Below are 23,385 nucleotides of genomic sequence, written 5' to 3'. Positions count from 1 at the left end.
GCCACAAAAAATAGTTTCGAAGAATATCCATTGACATAGGAAAATATTACTGATATAAGAAAGCAGGTTAACAAAACATGTTTGTGTTCATATATGTTTTTGTTTTTTTAAATGTGTGTTTTTATATATGTATAGCACATACACTGGGGATAGACACACTAAAATATTAACTTTGTTTCTGGATGGTGAGAATGTGAGCAATTTTTATTTTTGCCTCAATTTTCTGAAGTTTCTACAGTTTCTATGATAAACATGTATTACTTTAAATAGAAAAGCTGTTTTTATTGCTTGAATATTAAAGCCATATTAATTAGGCTCTCAGTGTGTATAATCTGTTAGTCAACTAGTCATAAGCAAGATTCTTTAATAATAAGAAAAAAATGTGATTATGAATCATATGCTTGTTTTTTTTTAACCTAAATAAATGACATAAAAGTGATTTCACTGGCTTAACCTAAATGAGGTAGTAACTTAATAACCCTTTATATTATATAACACTTTAACTTTTTTTAAACTTTTTTTAATTGAATTTTTATTTTATATTGGAGTATAGTTGATTTACAATGTTGTGTTAGTTTCAGGTGTACAGCTAAGTGATTCATATACATATACATATATCCACTCTTTTTCAGATTCTTCTTCCATATAGGTTATTATAGAATATTGAGTAGAGTTGCCTTATAGCACTTTAACTTTGAAATCCCATCCCTTTCATATATACAGTATTCTCACTTAGCCTTCATAATGACACTGGGAAAGATAGGACCAGTATTATCTCTGTCTTACAGATAAGGAAACTTAGGCACAGTGATTCAATTATTTATCCAAAGTCATGCAGTTAATCACAGAACTAAGACTAAATCCAATTATTTTCATCCTGATATACTGTGATCCTTTCTCATTTCCCTCCAAAGTCTTACAGCTACTATTCATTTTTCTTGCTTCATATATTCCTTTAGCACTCATAATACCCTGTGATTACATTTTATTTTATGCACTTATCCTGTGGTATTTACAAGCTATACCTTGGAGGTAATAGCAGGTTAGGTTCCAGACCACCATAATAAAGCAAATATTGAAGTAAAGCGCCACGAATTTTGTTGTTTCCCAGTGCATATAAGTTGTGTTTATACTGTTCTGTAGTCTGTTAAGTATACAATAGTATTATGTCTACAAAAACAATGTACCTACCTTAATTTAAAAATACTTCATTACTAGAAAATGCTAACCATCATCTGAGCCTTAACTGATTTGTAGTCTTTTTGCTGGTGAGGGTCTTGCCTCCATGTCAATGGCTGCTGACTGATCCGGGTGGTGGTTGCTGAAGGCTGGGGGGACTGCAGCAATTTCTTAAAACAAGACAACAGTGAAGTTTGCCACGTAGATTGACTTCCTTTCATGAATGATTTCTCTGTAATATGCAGTGCTATTTGATAGCATTTTACCCACAGTAGAAATTTTTCCAAAATTGGTATCAATCCTCTCAGACCCTGGCACTGCTTTATCAACCAAGTTTATGTCATGTTCTAAATCTTTTGTTGTCATTTCACCAGGGTCTTAACAGCATCTTTACCAGGAGTAGATTCTATCTTAAGAAACCTCTCTTTGCTTATCCATAAGAAGAAACTCCTCATCCATGAAAGTTTTATCATGACATTGCAGCATTTCAGCCACACCGTCAGGCTCTACTTCTCATTCTTTTGTTACCAACCAGGGTTCTTGGCCTTCTTAATCAATGGAAATTGATCAGAGGCCAGACAAGAAATTCAGGCAAGGCTTTATTGGGGCCCCTGCTGCAGCAGGGGGGAGTGAGAACAAACAACAGGTTCCTTTGCTTGCTCGCTCCCTGAGTGGGGGTGAGCTTGTTCTTTACGTGGGGTGAGGGTAGGGGTGTGTCCAGGCGTCGGGCTGGAGGAGTGGCTTAGGTGGTTTGCCCATCCCTTAGTTCGTGTTTCATGTAGGGGGCGTGGCAGTACCCTCCTATTGCTCCAGGCTCTTCAAAAGTGACAGTTGGGTTTTTTGGTCTCTTTGTATGTTTTGTCCAGAATTTGCCCTAATTGCGCATGCAGACAGTTATTTTTTGTCCCATACAGTTTCTTTGTATTTTGTTGCTCAAGGAGTGGTGTGTCCAGGTGCAAGCATTGCAGCACTGCAGCAAAGGGTCCCAGGTCCCAGCCTGTCTCACTTTTGTTATTTCTACCACATCTGTATTTACTTCCTCTGTTGAAGTCTTGAACCTGTTAGAGTCACCCATGAGGGTGAGAATCAACTTCTTCCAGACTTCTGTTTAATGATATTTTGATCTTTTCCCATGAACCACGAATGTTGTTGTTGTTTATATATATACTTTTTTTTTAAACAAATGTTCTTAATGGCATCTAGAATAGTGAATCCTTTTCAAAAGGTTTTCAACTGACTTTGCCCAGATCCATCAGAGGAATCACTATCTATGGCTATTATAGCCTTACAAGGTGTATTTCTTAAATAGTAAGACTTGAAAGGTGAAATTACTCCTTGATCCACAGGGTGCAGAATGGATGTTGTGTTAGCAGGCATGAAAACAACATTAAATCTCATTGTACATCTCCATCAGAGCTCTTGTCAATGAGCAATAAAATTTGAAAGGTACATTGTCAATGAGCAATAAAATTTGAAAGGAATCTTTTTTCTAAGCAGTAGGTCTCAAAGTGGGTTTCAGATATTCAGTAAACCATGTTGTAAACCGATGTGCCATCATCCAGACTTTGTGATTGCATTTATAGAGCACAAGCAGAATAGATTTAGCATAATTCTTAAGGGCCCTAGGATCTTCAGAATGGTAAATGAACATTGGCTTCAACTTAAAGTCACCAGTGGCATTAGCCCCTAAAAAGAGAGTCAACTGGTCCATTGAAACTTTGAAGCCAGGCACTGACTTCTCTTCTGTAGCTATGAAAGTCCTCAATGGCTTCTTCCAATATAAGACCATTTCGTCTACATTGAAAGTCTGTTGTTTAAGCGTAGCCAGATTCATTCATTATCTTAGCTAGATCTTGTGTATAACTTGCTGCAGCTTCTACATCAGCACTTGCTGCTTCACCTTGCTCTTGAATGTTATGGAGATGGCTTCTTTCCTTAAACCTCATGAACCAACCTCTGCTAGCTTCATACTTCTCTTCTGCGGCTTCCTCACCTCCCTCAGCCTTCACTGAATTGAAGAGAGTAGGGCCTTGCTCTGGATTAGGCTTTGGCTAAAGGGAATGTTGTGGCTGCTTTGATCTTCTACCCAAACTACTAAAATTTTTTCCATGTCAGCAGTAAGGCTGTTTCTCTTTCTTACCATTCATGTGTTCACTGGAGGAGCACTTTTAATTTCCTGCAAGAACTTCCTCTGCATTCACAACTTGGCTAACGGTTTGGCACAAGATGCCTCACTTTCGGCCTATTTCAGCTTTCGACATGCCTTCCTCACCAAGCTTAATCATTTCTAGTTTTTTATTTAAAGTGAGAGATGTGCAACTTCACTCCTTTCACTTGAACACTTAGAGGCCACTGTAGGGTTATTAATTGGCCTAATTTCAATATTGTTGTGTCTCAAGGAATAGGGAGGCCTGAGGAGAGGGAGAGATGGGGGAATTGCCAGTGGGTGGAGCAGTCAGAACACACAAAACATTTATCAATTAAATTCACAGTCTTATATAGGCGTGGTTTTTGGCACCCCAAAACAATTTTAGTAACATCAAAGACCACTGACCACAGATCACCATTACAAATGTAATAATAATGAAAAAGTTTGAACTACTGTGAGAATTACCAAAATGTGACACAGACATGAAGAGAGCAAATGCTTTTGGAAAAATGGTGCATATAGACTTGCTCAACACAGGGTTGCCACAAACCTTCAATTTGTAAAACGCAGTATCTGTGAAGCACAATAAAATGAAGGGCAATAAAATGAAGTACGCTTGTATGTTGTTACAGAGTTTGATTATCTTTACTCTTGGAGTTTTCTGTAGTGTAAAGCAAGTATTTAATTTATAAAATTATATATTTATAGTTTGTGTTGACTACTGTTATACAGAAATTTTCTATGAAAAATTATCTTTAGATGCTAAAGAATCTTCAAAAAATGCATCCTACAGTTTCAGTGCATGTAGTTCTGCCACATAACCTAGTCAGATGGACAATATCTGAGATTTATTTAATATCTCATACAATAATATATATACAACCCAGTAAATTCTGTTTTATTGTGTATTATACTAAGAGCTTTGAATTTTTAAGCACTGTTATTTTATAGTATTAATTCAGTGGGCTCAAAAATTATAAGTAATTCTTAATTTAAACCCTTAAAGATGTTGCCATCCATGAAGTATGAAGTTGTCATTTATTGGATTGCTCAAATAAATAAATTTGTTGAAGTGGTGACTTAATTGAATAAGTAAGAATTCTGAATACTTAATACCTCTTTGAAAGATTGTGATATTAAGCCAGTAGGTGTCCCTAAAGTCTATATATTGTTGATTACGGGGCATCAGTTTTTGTGACTGAACAAATCCTGACCTTTGCTTATGCCTTGTCAGACATAAAAAACTCCTACAGATTTAAGACAGATGAAAGCAAGCTTATTATATAAACAAAAGAATAGAAGTCAAGTTCTGCCAGATTAGGCAGTTGGCATGGTTTTTACTTCAGATTTCACTTTGGTTATAATCTGTTCCTTTAAGAGCTCATAGACTAGAAAATGTCGGGGTTAAAATGACAAGGGAAAACATCTCCTATGAGTTTGGTTTTTTCCTTCACATTTTTGATTAAAATTTTTGAACTTACTGCAAAGTTGAAAGAATTTTACAATGAACACTTACTTATCCACCACCTAGACACTGCTATTAACATTTTAATAATATACTTGCTTTATCATCTGTTTATCTCTCCATCCAGCCATCAGTCCATCTGGGATTTTTTTTATGCTTTTCGAAGACAGTTGTAGATGTCAGTACATTTCCCCCTAAATATTTTAGCATATATTAACTAGAGTTAAATATTGGTTTATAGTTCTTCTCCCCTCTCTTTAGTATTTTTATTTTCTAATTTTTATTAATCCTGAAGATTAGTAAAAGTTATAGGAAAAAAGGAAAGAAAATTCTCAAAGAAATAATACAAGATTTCCCAGAGCTAAAGGGAAGCAGAAGTCTAAGGCCCCACAGAGTGTCAAAGACGCACACCTAGACTCTTCAGTGTGAAATTTTCAGTATACCAATTATAAGGAGAAGATTCTGAAAGATTTCAGAGAGAAAAATGTAAGTGACCTCTAAAGGAACAAAAATCAAAAAGATAGCACATTTCTTATTAGAAATCTGGATGGTAGAAGCTAGTAGAGCAGTGCCTTCAAAATTCTGAGGGTAAATAATTTTAAACCTAGAATTCTATTTGTAGCAATATTATTCACCCAGTGTTAGGGCAGAATACAACATTTTCAGAAATACAAGAATTCAGAACATTTTTCTCTCATCCTATTCTTTCTTAGGAAGTTACTTGAGGATATACTTTACTAAAATGAGGGCAGAAAACATAGGATCTAGGTTGGAGAGACTCCAACTCAAATAGTCAGGAAAGGAAAGCCCAGGACAGTAGATAGCCTGGGGAGCAGATAGCCCCATTTGCAGAAGAAAAGGATATCTTCAGGGGGAAAAAGGATTAGCAGAATACATAGTAAGATTGAGAGGTTGGAAAATTTGAGAAATGATAAAGTCAGAGAATACTAGAGAAAGACATGCCTCAGATATAAAATCAAGGTAAAATGGAGCATGATTTTGAAACTAGAGGCATATAAAAAAGAATTCATTTGAACTTGACAGAAACCTTTGAGAGACATCGGTTGTTAACATTGGAACCTTAGTGAAAGAATTGTATTTCTAGCACACCATTTGGTTCTGCAATAACTATAATATAAACATTGTAAGGAGTTTTCAAGTGAAGTATTAAGCATATAGAGAAGTTTAGAGAATAATGCAAACCCACGATTCAGCTATTTATTGGTTTTTTCCCTTTGTGGAAAGTTTTTAAAGTACAAGTTTATTCTCTACTTGCTATAGATCTATCCAGATTTTCTCCTCCCTCCCTCCCTCCCTCTCTTCCTTCCTTCCGACTCAGACAATTTATTTTACTGAATTTAGATTCAAGCTCAGCTAATCATTTGGGGCCTGGACTTGGATTCTTTTTCTACTTCAGTGAGTTTTGATAGTTTGTGTCTTTCTAGGGATTTCTGTATTTCTTATAAGTTATCTAATCTGTTGGCATATATTTATTTTTGTAATGTTGGTAGTAATGTCCCCTCTTTCATTTCTGATTTTAGTGATTTGAGTCTTTTTTAATCAATTTTGCTTATTTTTTCAAGGAACCGACTTCTGGTTTCAATGATTTTTCTCTATTGTATTTCTATTCTCTATTTCACTAGTTTCTACTCAAATTTTATCTTCTTCCTTCTTGCTTTATGTTTAGTTTGCTCTTTCTTCAGTAACTTAAGGTGGGAAGGTTAGGCTATTGATTTAAGATCTCTCTAATATAGGCATTTACAGCTATAAATCTCCCTTTAAGCACTGCTTTTCCTGTATCCCATAAGTTTTGGTATGTTTTGTTTTCATTTTCATTCATCTCAATGAATTTACTAAATTCCCTTGTGATTTCTTTGATTCATTGGTTATTTAGGAATGAAATGTTTAATTCCATGTATTTGTGAATGCATTTATTTTTATTTATTATTTTTTATAAATTTATTTATTTATTTATTTTTGGTTGCATTGGGTCTTCGTTGCTGTGCGCAGGCTTTCTCTAGTTGCGGCGAGCGGGGGCTACTCTTCATTGCAGTGCGTGGGCTTCTCATTGCAGTGGCTCCTTTTGTTGTGGAGCATGGGCTTTAGTCGCCCGGGCTTCAGTAGTTGTGGCTCGTGGGCTCTAGAGCGCAGGCTCAGTAGTTGTGGCGCACGGGCTTAGTTGCTCCGCGGCATGTGGGATCTTTCCAGACCAGAGCTCAAACCCGTGTCCCCTGCATCGGCAGGCAGATTCTCAACCACTGCGCCACCAGGGAAGTCCCCCTATTTTAAAATTTTAGTATCAGCCTATAGACTGATCATTAATGATTTATCATTGACTACAAAGTAGGATTAAACGTTCTCAACCTTGACAGGGTAAAAGAAAATGTACAGCTGACAGAGATGGAAAAGTAGGTGTGGAGGGAGCAAAAATCAAGGACAAATGTCCTCATTTAACAAAGTAGAAAGTTAAGAGATACATTCTGTGGTTGATAGAACAGGAAATGAAGGTTTAAATATGTAGGACTTTGTACTGTATTGTCAGGCAAAGTACATATGTGTTGGTCTATCATAGTTTTTTATTTTTAACTACATGAATGTATTACTTAATTGGCAATTTAAAAATTAATCTTCTTGGAGTCTCTAAATTAATTTATCCCTTATTTGCCAGAGAGATAAAATAATCCTAGAACTAGAACTACTAGTATTTTGATAACTTTAAAAAAAATTTTTTTTATTTATTTTATTTATTTATTTTTGGCTGCGTTGGGTCTTCGTTGCTGTGCGCGGGCTTTCTCTAGTTGCAGCGAGCGGGGGGCTACTCTTCACTGCGGTGCGCAGGCTTCTCATTGCGTTGCCTTCTCTTGTTGCGGAGCACAGGCTCTAGGTGTGCGGGCTTCAGTAGTTGTGGCATGTGGGCTCAGTAGTTGTGGCTCGCGGGCTCTAGAGCGCAGGCTCAGTAGTTGTGGCGCATGGGCTTAGTTGCTCCACAGCATGTGGGATCTTCCCAGACCAGGACTTTAACCCTTGTCCCCTGCATTGGCAGGCAGATCCTTAACCACTGCACCACCAGAGAAGCCTGATAACTTTTTTTTTTTTTTTAATGAATAGCCCAGTTTGCTTTTTTTTTTTTTTAAAGAAATTCACATTCTTTTATTTATTGATTGATTGATTGATTTATGACTGTGTTGAGTCTTCGTTTCTGTGCGAGGGCTTTCTCTAGTTGCGGCAAGTGGGGACCACTCTTCATCGCGGCGCGCGGGCCTCTCACCATCGCGGCCTCTCTTGTTGCGGAGCACAGGCTCCAGACGCGCAGGCTCAGTAATTGTGGCTCACGGGCCCAGTTGCTCCGTGGCATGTGGGATCTTCCCAGACCAGGGCTCGAACCTGTGTCCCCTGCACTGGCAGGCAGATTCTCAACCACTGCGCCACCAGGGAAGCCCAACCTGATAACTTTTTAAAGAGAGATCGTTCTGGAAATTTTGTTAGATGTTATCTCTTCCCACTGTATGCCTGGTTTTACTAAGCGTGTTTCATCGATTCGGCATTTCTTATTTTTCCCCAGACTGAGGCAGCTAAATTAGTTCCAATGGGTTTCACCACTGCAACTGAGTTCCACCAAAGGCGGTCTGAGATCATACAGATTACTACCGGCTCCAAAGAGCTTGACAAACTACTTCAAGGTATAGTAATCCCTTATCCTATGTTGTGAACTGCGGTTAGCAAAGCATCCAGGTTATAGAACATAACTAAATAAAATATTGGGGTCGGGTTTATGTGTTAGATAGAATTATGAAAGAGAAGTATTCACATTGAAGAAGGAAGACCACTGGAGGGTGGTACTTGACTTAAAAAATACTAAAATTATCTGCCAATTAAATAATTTAATCTCCATTTAATATTGCATTCTGAGAGTAAGCTCCCTCTGCCTAAAGAAATAATTATAACCTTTTATCTACCACAAGGTAGAAAATCTGATGACTGGTTAAAACACTCCATGCTTGAATACTACATTGTAGTATCAATACATTGTAGTGCACAGTAATCTTCAGGACTTTATGGAAAGCTGTAAAGTTTTTGAACTTTTGAAAGCACTGCTGTCCTAAATTTTTGCAAAGTTAGATTTGGTCCTTGTTGCTTCCCCAAATATTCGATCATTCAAGTTTCCTTTTTTTTTAGGGCACAAAATAGCATGGGTTCAGGAATCACACTCAAATTTGAGCGTTTGCTTTCTCTTCTGTTCCCCCTCTCAGCATTTACCGGCTGTATTACATGGTACAAACTACTTATTGTGTTCTACGCCTCGGTTTTTTTATCTTCATAATGAGGACAAAAAGACTCCCTACCGGGACTTCCCTGGTGGCGCAGTGGTTAAGAATCCGCCTGCCAATGTAGAGGACATGGGTTCAAACCCTGGTCCAGGAAGATCCCACATGCCGCGGAGCAACTAAGCCCGTGGGCCACAACTACTGAGCCTGTGCTCTAGAGCCCACGAGGCACAACTACTGAGCCCGCGCGCCTAGATCCCGTGCTCCACAACAAGAGAAGCCACTGCAATGAGAAGCACCACAACGAAGAGTAGCCCCCGCTCGCCACAACTAGAGAAAGCCCGCGCACAGCAACGAAGACCCAATACAGCCATAAATAAATAAATTTATTAAAAAAAAAGACTTCCTACCTTATAAGTTATTGGAATTAAAAGAATTGATATATATATAAATACATAGCACAATGCCAGATACACAAGAGACATTTGGTAAACATTAGATATTATTTATAATTTATTTTTTTAAATGACTGCTTATTGACTTGTGATGGCATAGTTCTGTATATTGATTGTGGTGATAGTGAAATGAAGCTACAGATGTGATAAAATTGCATAGAACTACACACACACAAATGAGTGCATATATACCTGGAGAAATCTGAATAAGCGCTGTGGATTGTATCCATGTCAGTTTTCTGATATTGATACTGTATTATAGTTATGTAAAACGTTAACATTGGGGGAGACTGGATGAAGAGTTCACGGGCCCTCTCTACATTTCTTTGAAATTTTCTATGAATCTAGAATTATTTCAAAATAAGTATTTTTAAAATTACTGCTTGTTTAAAATTGGGTTTCTAAATTATGTAAACATCTTTCTAATGAGCTCCTAGGACATTTCTTTTTTTAATAAATATAAGTTTATTTATTTATTTATTTTTGGCTGCGTTGGGTCTTCATTGCTGCCTGTGGACTTTCTCTAGTTGCGGTGAGCGGGGGCTACTCTTCATTGCGGTACATGGACTTCTCATTGCGGTGGCTTCTGTTGTTGCGGAGCATCTGCTCTAGGCACATGGGCTTCAGTAGTTGTGGCACGCAGGCTCAGTAGTTGTGGCTTGTGGGCTCTAGAGTGCAGGTTTAGTAGTTGTGGCGCATGGGCTTAGTTGCTCTGCAGCATATGGGATCTTCCCGGACCAGGGATCAAACCCATGTCCCCTGCACTGGCAGGTGGATTCTTGACCACTGCGCCACCAGGGAAGTCCCCCTAGGACATTTCTATGATTATTGTTTCTAAATATTTGTATTGTGCTAAGAGGTGTTTCTTATTGCTCTTCTATTAGGAGGAATTGAGACTGGATCCATCACAGAGATGTTTGGAGAATTCCGAACTGGGAAGACCCAGATCTGTCATACGTTGGCTGTAACATGCCAGGTGAGATGTTGGGGCTCTAACTAATCAGATCAGCAAGAATGTGTTGATTCCTGTTATTAGCAAGCATCTGTTAGCATGGACAAAAAATGCACTTTCTCTGTTTTCAAGAATGCTATAGCTAGGGGAACTTCCCGGGCCATCCAGTGGTTAAGACTCTGCGCTTCCACTGCAAGGTTCGATTCCTGGTTGGGGAACTAAGATCCTGCATGCCACATGGCTTGGCCAAAAAAGAAAAAAAAAAGAATACTATAGCTAGTTAGAAGATAGACTGCTACTGCAAAACTTCCATAGCGTAGAAACTTTCAGATTATTAATTTCATACACTTTCTTACCAACCACTAGGCCTCCCCTGGCTTCACCTGCCCTCTTCACTAGTTTATATTGTATGATTCATCATTAAATGATTCTTCATTAAAGTCATTCCTTTACAGATACCCTCAGATTTACATCCCCCATCTGAAGAGATGCCATTCCTAGATAAACCCTATCTGTCTTTTCAGTGCCTGTTCCCAAGTAGCTGATCATACTGGAGAAAAATCCTAACATAAAGGTGATTGGCGTCACTTTAAATTCAAGATGACAGACTTTAAGTTAACATTCAATACTGCTTGGCAGACCTACTGAGTTTCTCCTCTGAAAAAGGTTGAATTCAGGCAAACTTTTTCCCACTCAGTAGGACAGTTATCTCATACTTTGTTCTTTCTTCTCAAACCTTCATGCTTCTCTTCAGCCCTCACTCTTAGCCAAATGACCTAACCTGTTCTTCACATCAAAACTATAAAACCCACCTACCTTTTTTAAAAAATTGATTTTATGAAGTATAGTTGATTTACAATGTTTTGTTAATTTCTGCTGTATAGCAAAGTGATTCAATTATACTAATATATACATTCTTTTTCATATTCTTTTCCATTATGGTTTATCACAGGATATTCTTTTTTTAATATTTATTTATTTATTTATTATTCATTTTTATTTTCTTTTTCTTTTTGGCTGTGTCGGGTCTTAGTTGCGGTACATGGGATCTCTTCATTGAGGCATGCGGGATCTTTTGTTGCGGTGCGCGGGCTTCTCTCTAGTTGTGGTGCGTGGGCTCCAGGGCGCACATGGGTTCTGTAGTTTGCGGCACATGGGCTCTCTCATTGAGGCACGCTAGCTCAGTAGTTGTGGCAGGCGGGCTTAGTTGCCCCGCAGCATGTGGGATCTTAGTTCCCTGACCAAGGATCGAACCCATGTCCCCTTCATTGGAAGGTGGATTCTTTACCACTGGACCACCAGGGAAGTCCCTATCACAGGGTACTGAATGTAGTTCCCTGTGCTATACAATAGGACCTTGTTGTTTATCCATTCTATATACAACAGTTTGCATCTGCTAATCCTAAACTCCCAATCCATCTCCCCCCGCCATCCCTCCATTGCCCCCCACCTCCAGCAACCAGAAGTTGCTTCTCTATGACTGTGAGTCTATTTCTGTTTCGTAGATAGGTTCATTTGTGTCATATTTTAGGTTCCACATGTAAGTGATATCATATGGTATGTCTTTCTCTTTCTGACTTATTTCATTTAGTGTGATAATCTCCAGGTCCATCCATGTTGCTGCAGATGACAATAAAAAATACCCCTCAGCCCAACAATGTATTACTTTGGTAAACTCTAAAAAGGATTTCAGAGAGAGAGACAGTTTTATGGAAAGATGAGTTCAAAATTAGAGATGGTGGTTTGAGGTGTTTTGAACAAAATGGCATTACAGATCTTCCTTGACGTACGATGGGGTAACATCCTGATAAACCCATCGTAAGTTGAAAGTCATAGGTCACAAATGCATTTAATACACCTAACCTACTGAACATTGTAACTTAGCCCAGCCTACCTTAAACATGCTCAGAGCACTTACATTAGCCTACAGTTGGGCAAAATCATCTAATACAAAGCCTATTTTATAATAAAGTATTGAATATCTCATATGTAGTTTATTGAATACTGTACTGAAAGTGAAAAACAGAATGGTTGTAAGTGTACCAGCTGTTTACCCTTCGGCTCAGGCAGCTGACTGAGCACAGCACACTGCTGCTGCCCAGCATCGTGAAAGTATTGTACAGCATATCGCTAGCCTGGGAAAAGATGGAAATTCAAATTTTGAAGTATGGTTTCTATTGAATTTGTATCACTGTCGCACCATGGTAAAGTTGAAAGATTGTAAGTCGAGCCATAGTTAAGTTAGGGACTATCTGTATTTGAATCTAGATAGATTATACTCACTTCTCCCATGGGCAAACTTACTGATGGAGTTGGAGAATAACTGAAAGGAAATCTGCCTCCTTTTATCATTATGACAGAGGGGGCTTCCTCGTATCTTTCCATTCAGTGTGAGTTCTTATCATCTCAACAAAATAACCAGTCATTGTTGGAACTCATTTATAAATTTAAACATCAAATATAAATTGTTCTCTTTTGTGTATTTTTCCCTTATAAAACAAGTTATGAACTGTCCTTCATAATTCATTCTGTATTTAAAAAGCACTTTATAAAAAATGTTTATTACATCATTGTAATGCAGTGCTATAGTTAAAGGTGGTATGTGCCATAAAAAAATACGGATTTTGTTAGGATCCTGTGTCTTGGGTAGGGTTCACATTTTAGTGAAACACATATATCTGCAGAGGCTAATATTATGAGACTGATTTTCTGAAGTTACCCAAGAAAATCTGTCTCCTCATTTTTTCATGTTACAGATATGCCCATCAGTCAATACTTCTGTCTTGAAGTGGTGAATGCCATTTCTTTCTTTCTTTCTTGCAATATTTATTTATTTATTTATTTATTTAGGCTGTACCAGGTCTTAGTTGCGGCATGTGAACTCTTAGTTGCAGCATGCATGCAGGATCTAGTTCCCTGACCAGGGATTGCAGCTGGGCTCCTTCCATTGGGAGCACGGAGTCTTACCCACTGGACCACTAGGGAAGTCCCGCCATTTCTTGAGATAGGAAAATATTTTGGTTCTTCATGAATAAAAGTTTATCTAATAGCTAGAGGCCCAACTTGATGGTCTCCTGTTTTTCTCATCATTTTCCTTTCTCACTTGTCATTTTAATTGTGTTTCTCTCCTCAGTTGCTCTACTGATCTTTTCATTGCAACCAAAATGTCACCATATGACAGTCACGTTAGGATTCCAGTATCAAGTAGACCTAAGCCATGTTGGCTCCATCTCATACATAACTCCTAGTAGAAAAAGAGTTAGGGGGATAGGAGAACTTTTAGGATAAGAGGGGAAGCAATGAGAAGAGGAAGAGTGGTATAGTAAGCTGTAGAAGCTATAGCTTATTGCCCAAAGCACCATTAGAAAATTGTGAGCTAAAGGGAAATAGGAGTGTTTAAAATAACACCCAGACATGGGTCATTTGACATGATATGTGACCTTTTTAAATAGAAATGATTTCCCCATGTTGTTTTGTGTTTTTTTAATCTTATTTTTTTTAATTTATTTGTCATATTTATTTTATTTTTGGCTGCATTGGGTCTTCGTTGCTGCGCGCAGGCTTTCTCTAGTTGTGTTGAGCGGGGGCTATTCTTCGTTGCAGTGCGCAGGCTTCTCATTGCGGTGGCTTCTCTTGTTGTGGAGCACGGGCTCTAGGCGCGGGCTTCAGTAGTTGTGGCTCGCGGGCTCTAGAGCGCAGGCTCAGTAGTTGTGGCCCATGGGCTTAGTTGCTCCGTGGCATGTGGGATCTTCCCAGACCAGGGCTTGAACCTGTGTCCCCTGCGTTGGCAGCCGGATTCTTAACCACTGCACCACCAGGGAAGCCACCCGCCACCCCATGTTGTTTTGACAGGGATTCATGTGGAATAAATATTTAAAGTACCTTACACAATATAGTTGCCATGGCAACTCAGCCTATCATGCTGATGCTCTTAAGTTGTACAAACAGACTCCTATATTGGAAATGTTTATTAAGTTGTCAGATAATGCCTATTAATAAACTGAAGCAAAATTCTAAAATAAACATATCCTCTCTATAAAAATAACTGAACATTCACAGTTGGCTGAATAACTATGGATCTTTGATATTTTTTTCAGAGAAAAACAATTCTAATTCATTAATAATAGAAGGGATTACATGTCACCAGCCTAAGAGCTGGAACCAGAGGTATAGAGAGGATGTTAGATTACTATTTAAATCTAAACATTATCACCTCACATTTTTTCAGGTTTTCTCAACTTAATGAAGCGATACCCCACTATGTATTAGATCTCTGTCTAATAGTGAAGTTATATAAAGTTGGGAGCCATACATAGGTTACAAAAATGAATAGCCCATGCTTGTTCAAAGTTCTAGAATAATTTTAAAATTCTGAGAAGACAGTTTAACATAAGTACCAATTTTAAATGCACATGCCCTTGACAGAAAATGTGTCTTACAGAACTTTTCACATATAGTCAAGAATAAATGTGTAAAGAATTTACACCATAGCATTATCAAATGGTGAAAGTTCAAAACTTGCATCACTACAAAATAGGAAGAAGAGTTAAATTATGGTACTAAACAGGTATTAAAAATAGCTACTTTGGTGGTGTCCCAGCCCAATAACACAAGATGGCTGAAGTGGCACTAGGAGGGTGAGGTGGAGGAGACGAAATGCACTGGGGTGCAGAGCATATAGTCCATCCCCTTGTGACTGGCCCAGCAATACCCTGGGACCATGTCCACTTCTCTGCTGTCAGTCGGCCTACCAATGCCGTGCCCAGCCACTCATGGCCTCCCTTCTGCCCAAGGAGGTCTATTAAGCTGGAAAAGAACTCCCTCTCATGCTAGCACTAAAGATACAAGAAAGTGAGAGAAGGGAGAACTTCATTCATCTTAATTCCTGGGGACTTAGCCCCCTGAATGTGAAGATTTTCTCCTCCCCCCAAACTGAGGCAGCTTCTGCTGTCTGTCCTCTTGGCCAGTGGTTTTAAACATTTCCTCTATCAAGACCCTCTTTTGCTATATACATATCCTTTGCTCCTTTCATGGATTCCTAAGATATGAAAGATTTTTATCTGCCAACCTGCATAATGATAATGTAATCATTTCCCCCTTTCCAAATTAACAAAGCCTTCTGTAATTGAGTATATGCTAAAATCAGTGCCCTAAGAGGTGGAGGATATCATAAGTCTTCCAAGTACATTCTGTATGTCAGGCACTGTGCTAAACAGTTTACATGAATTATCTAATCTTCAAAACAGTGCCATAGGGAGATTTTATCTACATTTTACAGAAAATGTAGAAACTGAGAATTAATATTCTCAGGTTCACATAGCAAGTGGCAGAATCACATATAAAAAGTGTTTGTATGAAAATGTATAGAAAATGATCTGGAAGAGGACCCCTGTGGGAGATGGGAGTGATCAAGAAGAACTTTCAATTTTTTACTTTTTTCTATATTGTTTGAATTTTTAATACAAGCATGTAGTACTTTTGTAATTTTGAAAAACTACATTTTCTCAGAAATAGGAAAAGAAAATTTTGGCGCTACCAGGCACTTAATGTAAACTGTCCTGAGGGATTTTCCTCAGAATTTAAAGGTGTATTAGGCTCCCAAGTAGATTTCAAGGGTGGAAACTACACTTTAGCAGCATTCGCTTAAAATCTGTAGAACTCAGGGTGTCTGGCGTGGGATAGGTAGCCTGAAACAGATTTCCCTGAGGAGCTCATAAGACAGTTTTCATGGCATTCCTCCATTTTCTTTCCTTTTTTAAAACTCTTTGTATTCTTCCTTTTCTGCTTTTGTTCATTTTTAACATCTGTGTGTACAATTGGAGCAAACACCTTTTTATTCTTTCTTGCTCATACTGTAGACGTGCTAGGGATGCCCCTGGGGTATTTCCAGTCTCCTTTAGCAACCCTAAGGAATGAACTCTGCTCAATAAAGTGAAGTGTAAGTGTGGTCTGCATATGCTAAAATTAATTGGGTATTGGATCAGGGTCTCTTACTTATTAAAGCTAAGTAAATGATCTTCCAAATGTTTGTTGTCTTGAGATAATTGATCGGTCCTGTGTTGGTATACAGTCATAGAATTTAAAAAAAAATTAGAAGTTTTTATTTTAAAAAAAAAGAATTTTGTCACCTACTTTGGTCTATATTTCCAAGCACTCCAACTCTGGCTAGACTCTAGCCTCACATGTTATGGGACACAGTGAGCTTCATATCTGCTATTTCTATCAGAAGTATCAGAAGTGAATGCCTCCTCCCTACCTCTGATTGTCACTTTAAAGTGTTTTTTCCTTTTGCTTTATTGGGGGTGGGAGGAATTATAGACCCATCATGAGGAAGTTGGTCAGTTATATTAGAAGTACAGTGTCATTTCCACTGTTCTTTTTCTCTCCAGCTTCCCATTGACCGAGGTGGAGGTGAAGGAAAGGCCATGTACATTGACACCGAGGGTACCTTTAGGCCAGAACGGCTGCTAGCAGTGGCTGAGAGGTAGGTTACTGGATCAGATGAGAGAAATATGGCTCCATATGTCACTGTAGTGATTGCCAGGGTTAGTCTGGCTGAAGGGTGTCTCTTCTTCTCTCTTACTGCTCTGTATCCCAAAGTCATATGTGTGTTTCAAAAGAATAACCTTCCTTAGAGAAAAACATGCTTCTTTAGTCAAAAATCTATGAGTTGCTGTCAGACTGGATAAAAAACAAGATCCAACTATATGCTGCCTTCCAGAGAACCACTTAGATTCAAAGACACAAATAGGTTGAAACTAAAAGGATGGAAAAAAGATATTGCATGCAAACAGTAACCATAAGAGGGCTGGAGTGGCTGTACTAATATCAGACAAAATAGACTTTAAGACAAAAAAAGAAATCAGAGGCAAAGAGGAACGTTTTAGAACTAAAAGGTCAGTTCATCAGGAAGATATAACAAATGTAAACATATACAGACCTAATAGAGCCCCAAGATATGTGAAACACAAATTGATATAATTGAAGGGTGAAATAGACAATTCAAGCATAATCACTGGGGACTAATGCCTCACTTTCAATAATGGATAGAACATTTATCAGATGCCCTGATAAAAAGCATCTACAAAAAACCTACAGCTAGCATCATTTTAATGGTAAAAATCTGAATATTTTCTCCGTAAGATTGGAAATAAGGCAAGGATCTCCACTCTCACTACTTATGTTCCACATTGTACTGTAGATCCTAGCCAGTGCAGTCAGGCAAGAAAATGAAATAAAAGGCATCCAGATTGGAATGGAAGATGTAAACTATCTTTATTCACCAATGATATGATACTGTATGTAGAGAATCCTTAGGAAACTACACACACAAAACTGCTAGAACTAAATTAGTTTGTCGCAGGATGCAATCTCAATATGAAAAATCTATTGTACTTCTGTATACTATAAATGAACAATTCAAGAATTAAGAAAATAATTCCATTCACAGTAGTGTCAAAAAGAATAAAATATTTAGTAATAAACTTAACAGAAGTTCAAGACTTGTACACTAGGGACTTCCCTGGTGGTCCAGTGGGTAAGACCCCGTGCTCCCAGTGCAGGGGGCCTGGGTTCGATCCCTGGTTGGGGAACTAGATCTTGCATGCCGCAACTAAGACCTGGAATAGCCAAAATAAATATTTAAAAAAAAAAAAAAAAGGACTAGTACACTGAAAACTAACATTGCTGAGAGAAATTGAAGATCTGCATAGAGAAACACGCCACATTCATGGATTGGAAGATGCAATGTTATTAAAATGGTAAGGGAGTTCCCTGGTTGCCTAGTGGTTAGGATTCTGGGCTTTCACTGCTGTGGCCCAGGTTCAGTCCCTGGTCGGGGAACTGAGATCCTGCAAGCCGAGGTGCGGCAAAAAAAAAAAAAAAACTACCCTCAAATTGATCTATAAGTTCAACACAATGCCTATTGAAATTCACCAAGACTTTTTGCTGAAATTGACAAGGTGATTATAAATTAATATGGAAATGTCAAGGACCCAGAATAGCCAAAACATTCTTGGGAGGAAAAAAAGAACAAAATTGGAGGTCTCAGTCTTCCCAATTTTAAAACTTACTATAAACAACAGTAATCAAGACAGTGTGGTGCTGCCATAAGGATAGACATATGGATCAATGGAACAGAATTGAGAGTTCAGAAATAAACTGTTTCGGGACTTCCCTGGTGGCACAGTGGTTGAGAATCTGACTGCCAGTGCAGGGGACACGGGTTCGATCCCTGGTCCGGGAAGATCCCACATGCCACGGAGCAACTAAGCCCATGCACCACAACCACTGAGCCTGCGCTCTAGAGCCCGTGAGCCACAACTACTGAAGCCCACGCACCTAGAGCGTGTGCTCCGCAACAAGAGAAGCCACCGCAATGAGAAGCCAGCGCACCACAACGAAGAGTAGCCCCCGCTCACTGCAACTAGAGAAAGCCCGTGTTAAGCAATGAAGACCCAACACAGCCAAATAAATAAATACATTTGTAAGAAAAAAAGAAACTGTTTCACTTATAGTCACTTGATTTTTGACAAAGGTGAAAGACAATTTAGTGGAGGAAATAATAGTCTTTTTAATAAATGGTGCTAATGTAGTTGGATATCCACATGCAAAAAAGATAAATTTAGACCCTTACCTTACACTATACATGAAAGTTAACTAAAAATGGATACCATTCTGGTGATTCCTCAGAAAATTAAACGTAGAATTACAATATGATTCAGGAATTCCACCTCTGGGTATATACTCAAAAGAATTGAAAGCAGGGACTCAGATAGTTACACACCAGTATTCATGGCAGCCCTGTTCACAATAGTCAAAAGGTAGAAACAACCCAAGTATCCATCAACAGTTGAATGGATAAACTAAATGTCCTATATACATACAATGGAAAATTATTCTCAAAATGGAAGGAAATGCTCACAGTATGCTACAACATGGATGAACCTTGAAAACATTATGCTAAGTGAAATAAGCCAGTTGCAAAAGGACAAATGTATGATTCCTCCTATATGAGGTACTTAGAGTCAAATTCATAAAGACAGAAAGTGGAATGGTGGTTGCTAGGGGCAGGGGTGAGGAGAATGGGGGGTTATTGTTTAATGGGTACAGAGTTTCAGTTTGGGATGGTGAAAAAATTCTGGACATGGATGGTAGTGATGGTTGCACAACAACGGGAATGTACTTACTGCCATTGGACTGTACACTTTAAAAAGATTAAAATGGTAAATTTTATGTTATGTATATTTACTGTATATATATATATATTTAAAGAATGATAGTCCTATATTTAGCTAAAATTATAAAACTTTTAGGAAAAAAACAGAAAATCTTTGTGACCTTGAAGTAGGCAAAGTTTTAGATACAACACCAGAAAGCATAGTCTATGAAAGAAAAAAACGATAATACAGAGTCAGTTTTCATTTAATCAAAATTTGAAACTTCTGTGCTTCAAAGAGCACTATCAAGAAAATAAAAAGACAACCCAAAGAATGTGAGAAAATATTTGCAAATCATATATCTGATAAGGTTCTAGTATCAAGAATATATAAAGAACTCTCACAACCCAGCAGTAAGACACCCCAATTAAGAAATGGGCAAAGGACTTGTATAGACATTTCTCCAAAGCAGATGTAAAATGGCCAATAAGCACATGAAGAGATGCTCAACATTATTAGTCAAGAGGAAATGCAAATTAAAACCACAGTGAGATACCACCACTAGGATGGCTGTAATGAAAAAGATAGTAACAAGTGTCAGGGAGGATGTGAAGAAACTGGAACCCTAATACATTGCTGGTGAGAATGTAAAATTGTGCAGTCACTTTGGAAGAAAACAGTGTGGCAGTTAAACATATATTTGTCGTATAGCCCAGCAATTTCACTCTGGTTATGTACCCAAGAGATATGAAAACATGTCCACACAGAGACTTGTTTGTGGATGTTTATAGTATTGTTATAGTAGCCAAAACCTGGAAACAACCCAATTGTCCATCCACTGAACGAATAAAATCTGGTTGATCCATACAATAGACCACTATTCAACAATTAAAAGGAATGAAGTACTGATACTTGTTACAGCATGGATGACCCTCAAAAAACATGCTAAATGATAGAAGCTAGACATAAAAGACCACATATGATTCCATTTATATGAAATTTCCAGAAAGAAAATCTGTAGCGGGAATTCCCTGGCAGTCCAGTGGTTAGGACTTCGTGCTTCCACTGTAGGGGGCATGAGTTCGATCCCTGGTCGGGGAACTAAGATCCTGCATGCCACGAGGCAAGGCCCAAAAATAGAAAAAAAATCTAGAGACAGTAGATTTGTGGTTGCCTGGGACAGGGAGTAGAAACAGAAAGTAACTGCATATAGACTTGAGAAATCTTTCTGAGCAATGGAAATGTTCTAAAACTGAATTATGAAAGTCATTGAATTTTACACTTAAAACAGGTCAATTTTATGGTATATAAATTATTCCTCAGAAAAGCTGGTAAAGAATTTGTTCATTTTTCTACATCCCCTAATATAGCTTTCAAATAAACTCTCAAAATTGTTTTACTTAATTTTCCCTTGTCTAGGGTCAAATGTGATCATTTGACCCCTACCACACATTTTACTGAAACCTAGTGATTAAATGGAATTTAATTGCATGTTGAGATGTCAGATTCACATTGGAACCTGCCTGGCTAAGTTGAGGAGAATTTTCTTTTCGAATTCGTTTATAATTATAACCAAATTCTCTTTCCCAGTTTACAATTTGAGGAATCCAAGTCATCGAATGTACACCACTGAGGCATAAAATTAGGTCGGAACAGTAATTGTAGCTCTTTGCTTCTGCTTACAAAATCCCTGTCAAGAAGAAAGAATTCCTTTCTTGCGACCTGATCTTAGTTTTCTGAAGATGAGTATACTAAAATGTATCTTCCCTCCCCAAGTTGTTTTTGGTGTTCTACAGAGATCACACTTTTAATTTTTAAGTATGCTGTTTTATTAGTTGAAGAGTTCTTTGGGATAAAGTCATTAAGGTTTTGTCCAGTAATATAAATGGGTGTTCAGATAGGATATATGAGACGGTAGAATGTTGGCTATGAGGACTGGGACTTTGTTTTGATCACTTGCTGTATCCCCTAGCCCTCGAACAGAGCATTCAGTATTTGTTAGTGAATTGATACTTATTAATTGGAGCCATGTTTATGGCTGTTTTTGTCAACTGAAAGAAAAATGTTTAAATAGAAATTTCATTAATCATTTCAATCACTTTTACCTATCAGGAAAAATTTTTATAACTGAATTTCTGTTTATGTACATTGCATTTAAATTTATATTTCTGAGAAAGTTACAGGACAGGGCCTCCTCAAGATAATTAATACCTAATTTCCTTTCACAAGAGAACAACCCTCACTGATTAAGTTTTGCCATGCCTATTGAAGAATATTAACCCACATTCAGGTGACTAGCTCAGGGGGTCTAAGACTAGTCCTCAGTATAGCTGCATTAGCATCACCTGAGAAATTGTTCGAAATGCAAATCCTCTGATTCCACTCCAGATCTATTGAATTAGAAACAATCAAGAGACTCTGAGGATAGGGTCCAGCAATCTGGTTTTGGTTTTTTGTTTTGTTTTTTTTCTGGCCATGATGCACGGCATGCCGATCTTAGTTCCCCAACCACGGATTGAACCCATGCCCCCTGCAGTGGAAGTGCAGAGTCTTAACCACTGGACCACCAGGGAAGTCCCCAGCAATCTGTTTTAACAAGCTCTCCATGTGATTGGGATGCTTGCTAAAGTTTGAGAACCATGGCCACAATTGCTAGCTACAGTGTCCCTACCTTTTTTGAATGTTCTTTTAAGTACTATGAAAGAGAGAATGCCAGAACCCCCTTGAGGCAATACAGCTGTTTTTCAAACTTGTATGTTAAGAATCACCTGAGGGGGCTTCCCTGGTGGCACAGTGGTTAAGAATCCGCCTGCCAATTCAGGGGACACCGGTTTGAGCCCTGGTCCAGGAAGATCCCACATGCCCCGTAGCAACCAAGCCCGTGCGCCACAACTACTGAGCCTGCGCTCTAGAGCCCACGAGCCACACTGCTGGAGCCCGTGCTCGGCAACAAGAGAAGCCACTGCAATGAGAAGCCTGCACACTGCAGAGAAGAGTAGCTCCCCACGCGCCGCAACTAGAGAAAGCTCGCACGCGGCAAGGAAGACCCAACGCAGCCAAAAAAAAAAAAAAAACACCTCAAGTGATTTTTTTTTTAATTTATTTTTTTAATTTTTGGCTGCGTTCGGTCTTCGTTGCTGCACACGGGCTTTCTCTAGTTGCGGCGCGTGGGGGGCTACTCTTCTCTGCAGTGGCTTCTCTTGTTGCCGAGCACGGGCTCTAGGCACGCGGGCTTCAGCAGTTGTGGCTCGTGGGCTCAGTAGTTGCGGCACACGGGCTTAGTTGCTCCGTGGCATGTGGGGTTTTCCCGGACCAAGGACTCGAACCGGTGTCCCTTACATTGGCAGGCAGACTCTAAACCACTGGGCCACCTGGGAAGTCCTATTTGTTTTCTTTTTGAGAATAGCCATTCTGACAGGTGTGAGGTAATATAGCTCATTGTGGTTTTAATTTGCATTTCCCTTGTGATTAGTGATATTGAGCATCTTTTCATGTGCCAGGTGTTTGTTAAATATGCAAATTATCACAACTCTTCCCTCAACATTGTGATTCATTACGTCTGGTTTAGACCTAGGAATTTAATTTTTTTAACAGAGTATTCTTATCCTGAGGAAGTTCTGGAAACACTAAGAGAAGTTGCTTATTTCCAACCAACTTTTTCCAAGTTGTGGGAATTGAAAGTTCTATGTGCTGCTTCAGGAATGTAAGCACAGAGATCCCAATAGTCGTCTTTGTGAACTCTGTTGAGAGAAAAGCCAGGAT

General features: G+C 38.5%; 1 protein-coding gene across 3 annotated transcripts in view; it reads left to right on the top strand.

The window, feature by feature from the left end:
• Positions 1-23,385, top strand: part of RAD51 (RAD51 recombinase) — a 37,652-nt gene that overhangs the window by 8,371 nt on the left and 5,896 nt on the right. For all 3 annotated transcript variants that reach the window (XM_036843310.1, XM_036843309.1, XM_036843308.1), the window contains exons 4-6: positions 8,356-8,473; positions 10,398-10,489; positions 16,855-16,949. In XM_036843310.1, coding sequence (XP_036699205.1) covers positions 8,356-8,473; positions 10,398-10,489; positions 16,855-16,949 — 305 coding nt within the window. The remainder of the gene's footprint in view (positions 1-8,355; positions 8,474-10,397; positions 10,490-16,854; positions 16,950-23,385) is intronic.

Source organism: Balaenoptera musculus, chromosome 2, assembly GCF_009873245.2.
Source record: "Balaenoptera musculus isolate JJ_BM4_2016_0621 chromosome 2, mBalMus1.pri.v3, whole genome shotgun sequence".
Taxonomy (NCBI): Eukaryota; Metazoa; Chordata; class Mammalia; order Artiodactyla; family Balaenopteridae; genus Balaenoptera; species Balaenoptera musculus.
The sequence above is the reverse complement of the archived record's forward strand: the minus strand, read 5'-3'. Positions and strand labels throughout refer to the sequence as shown.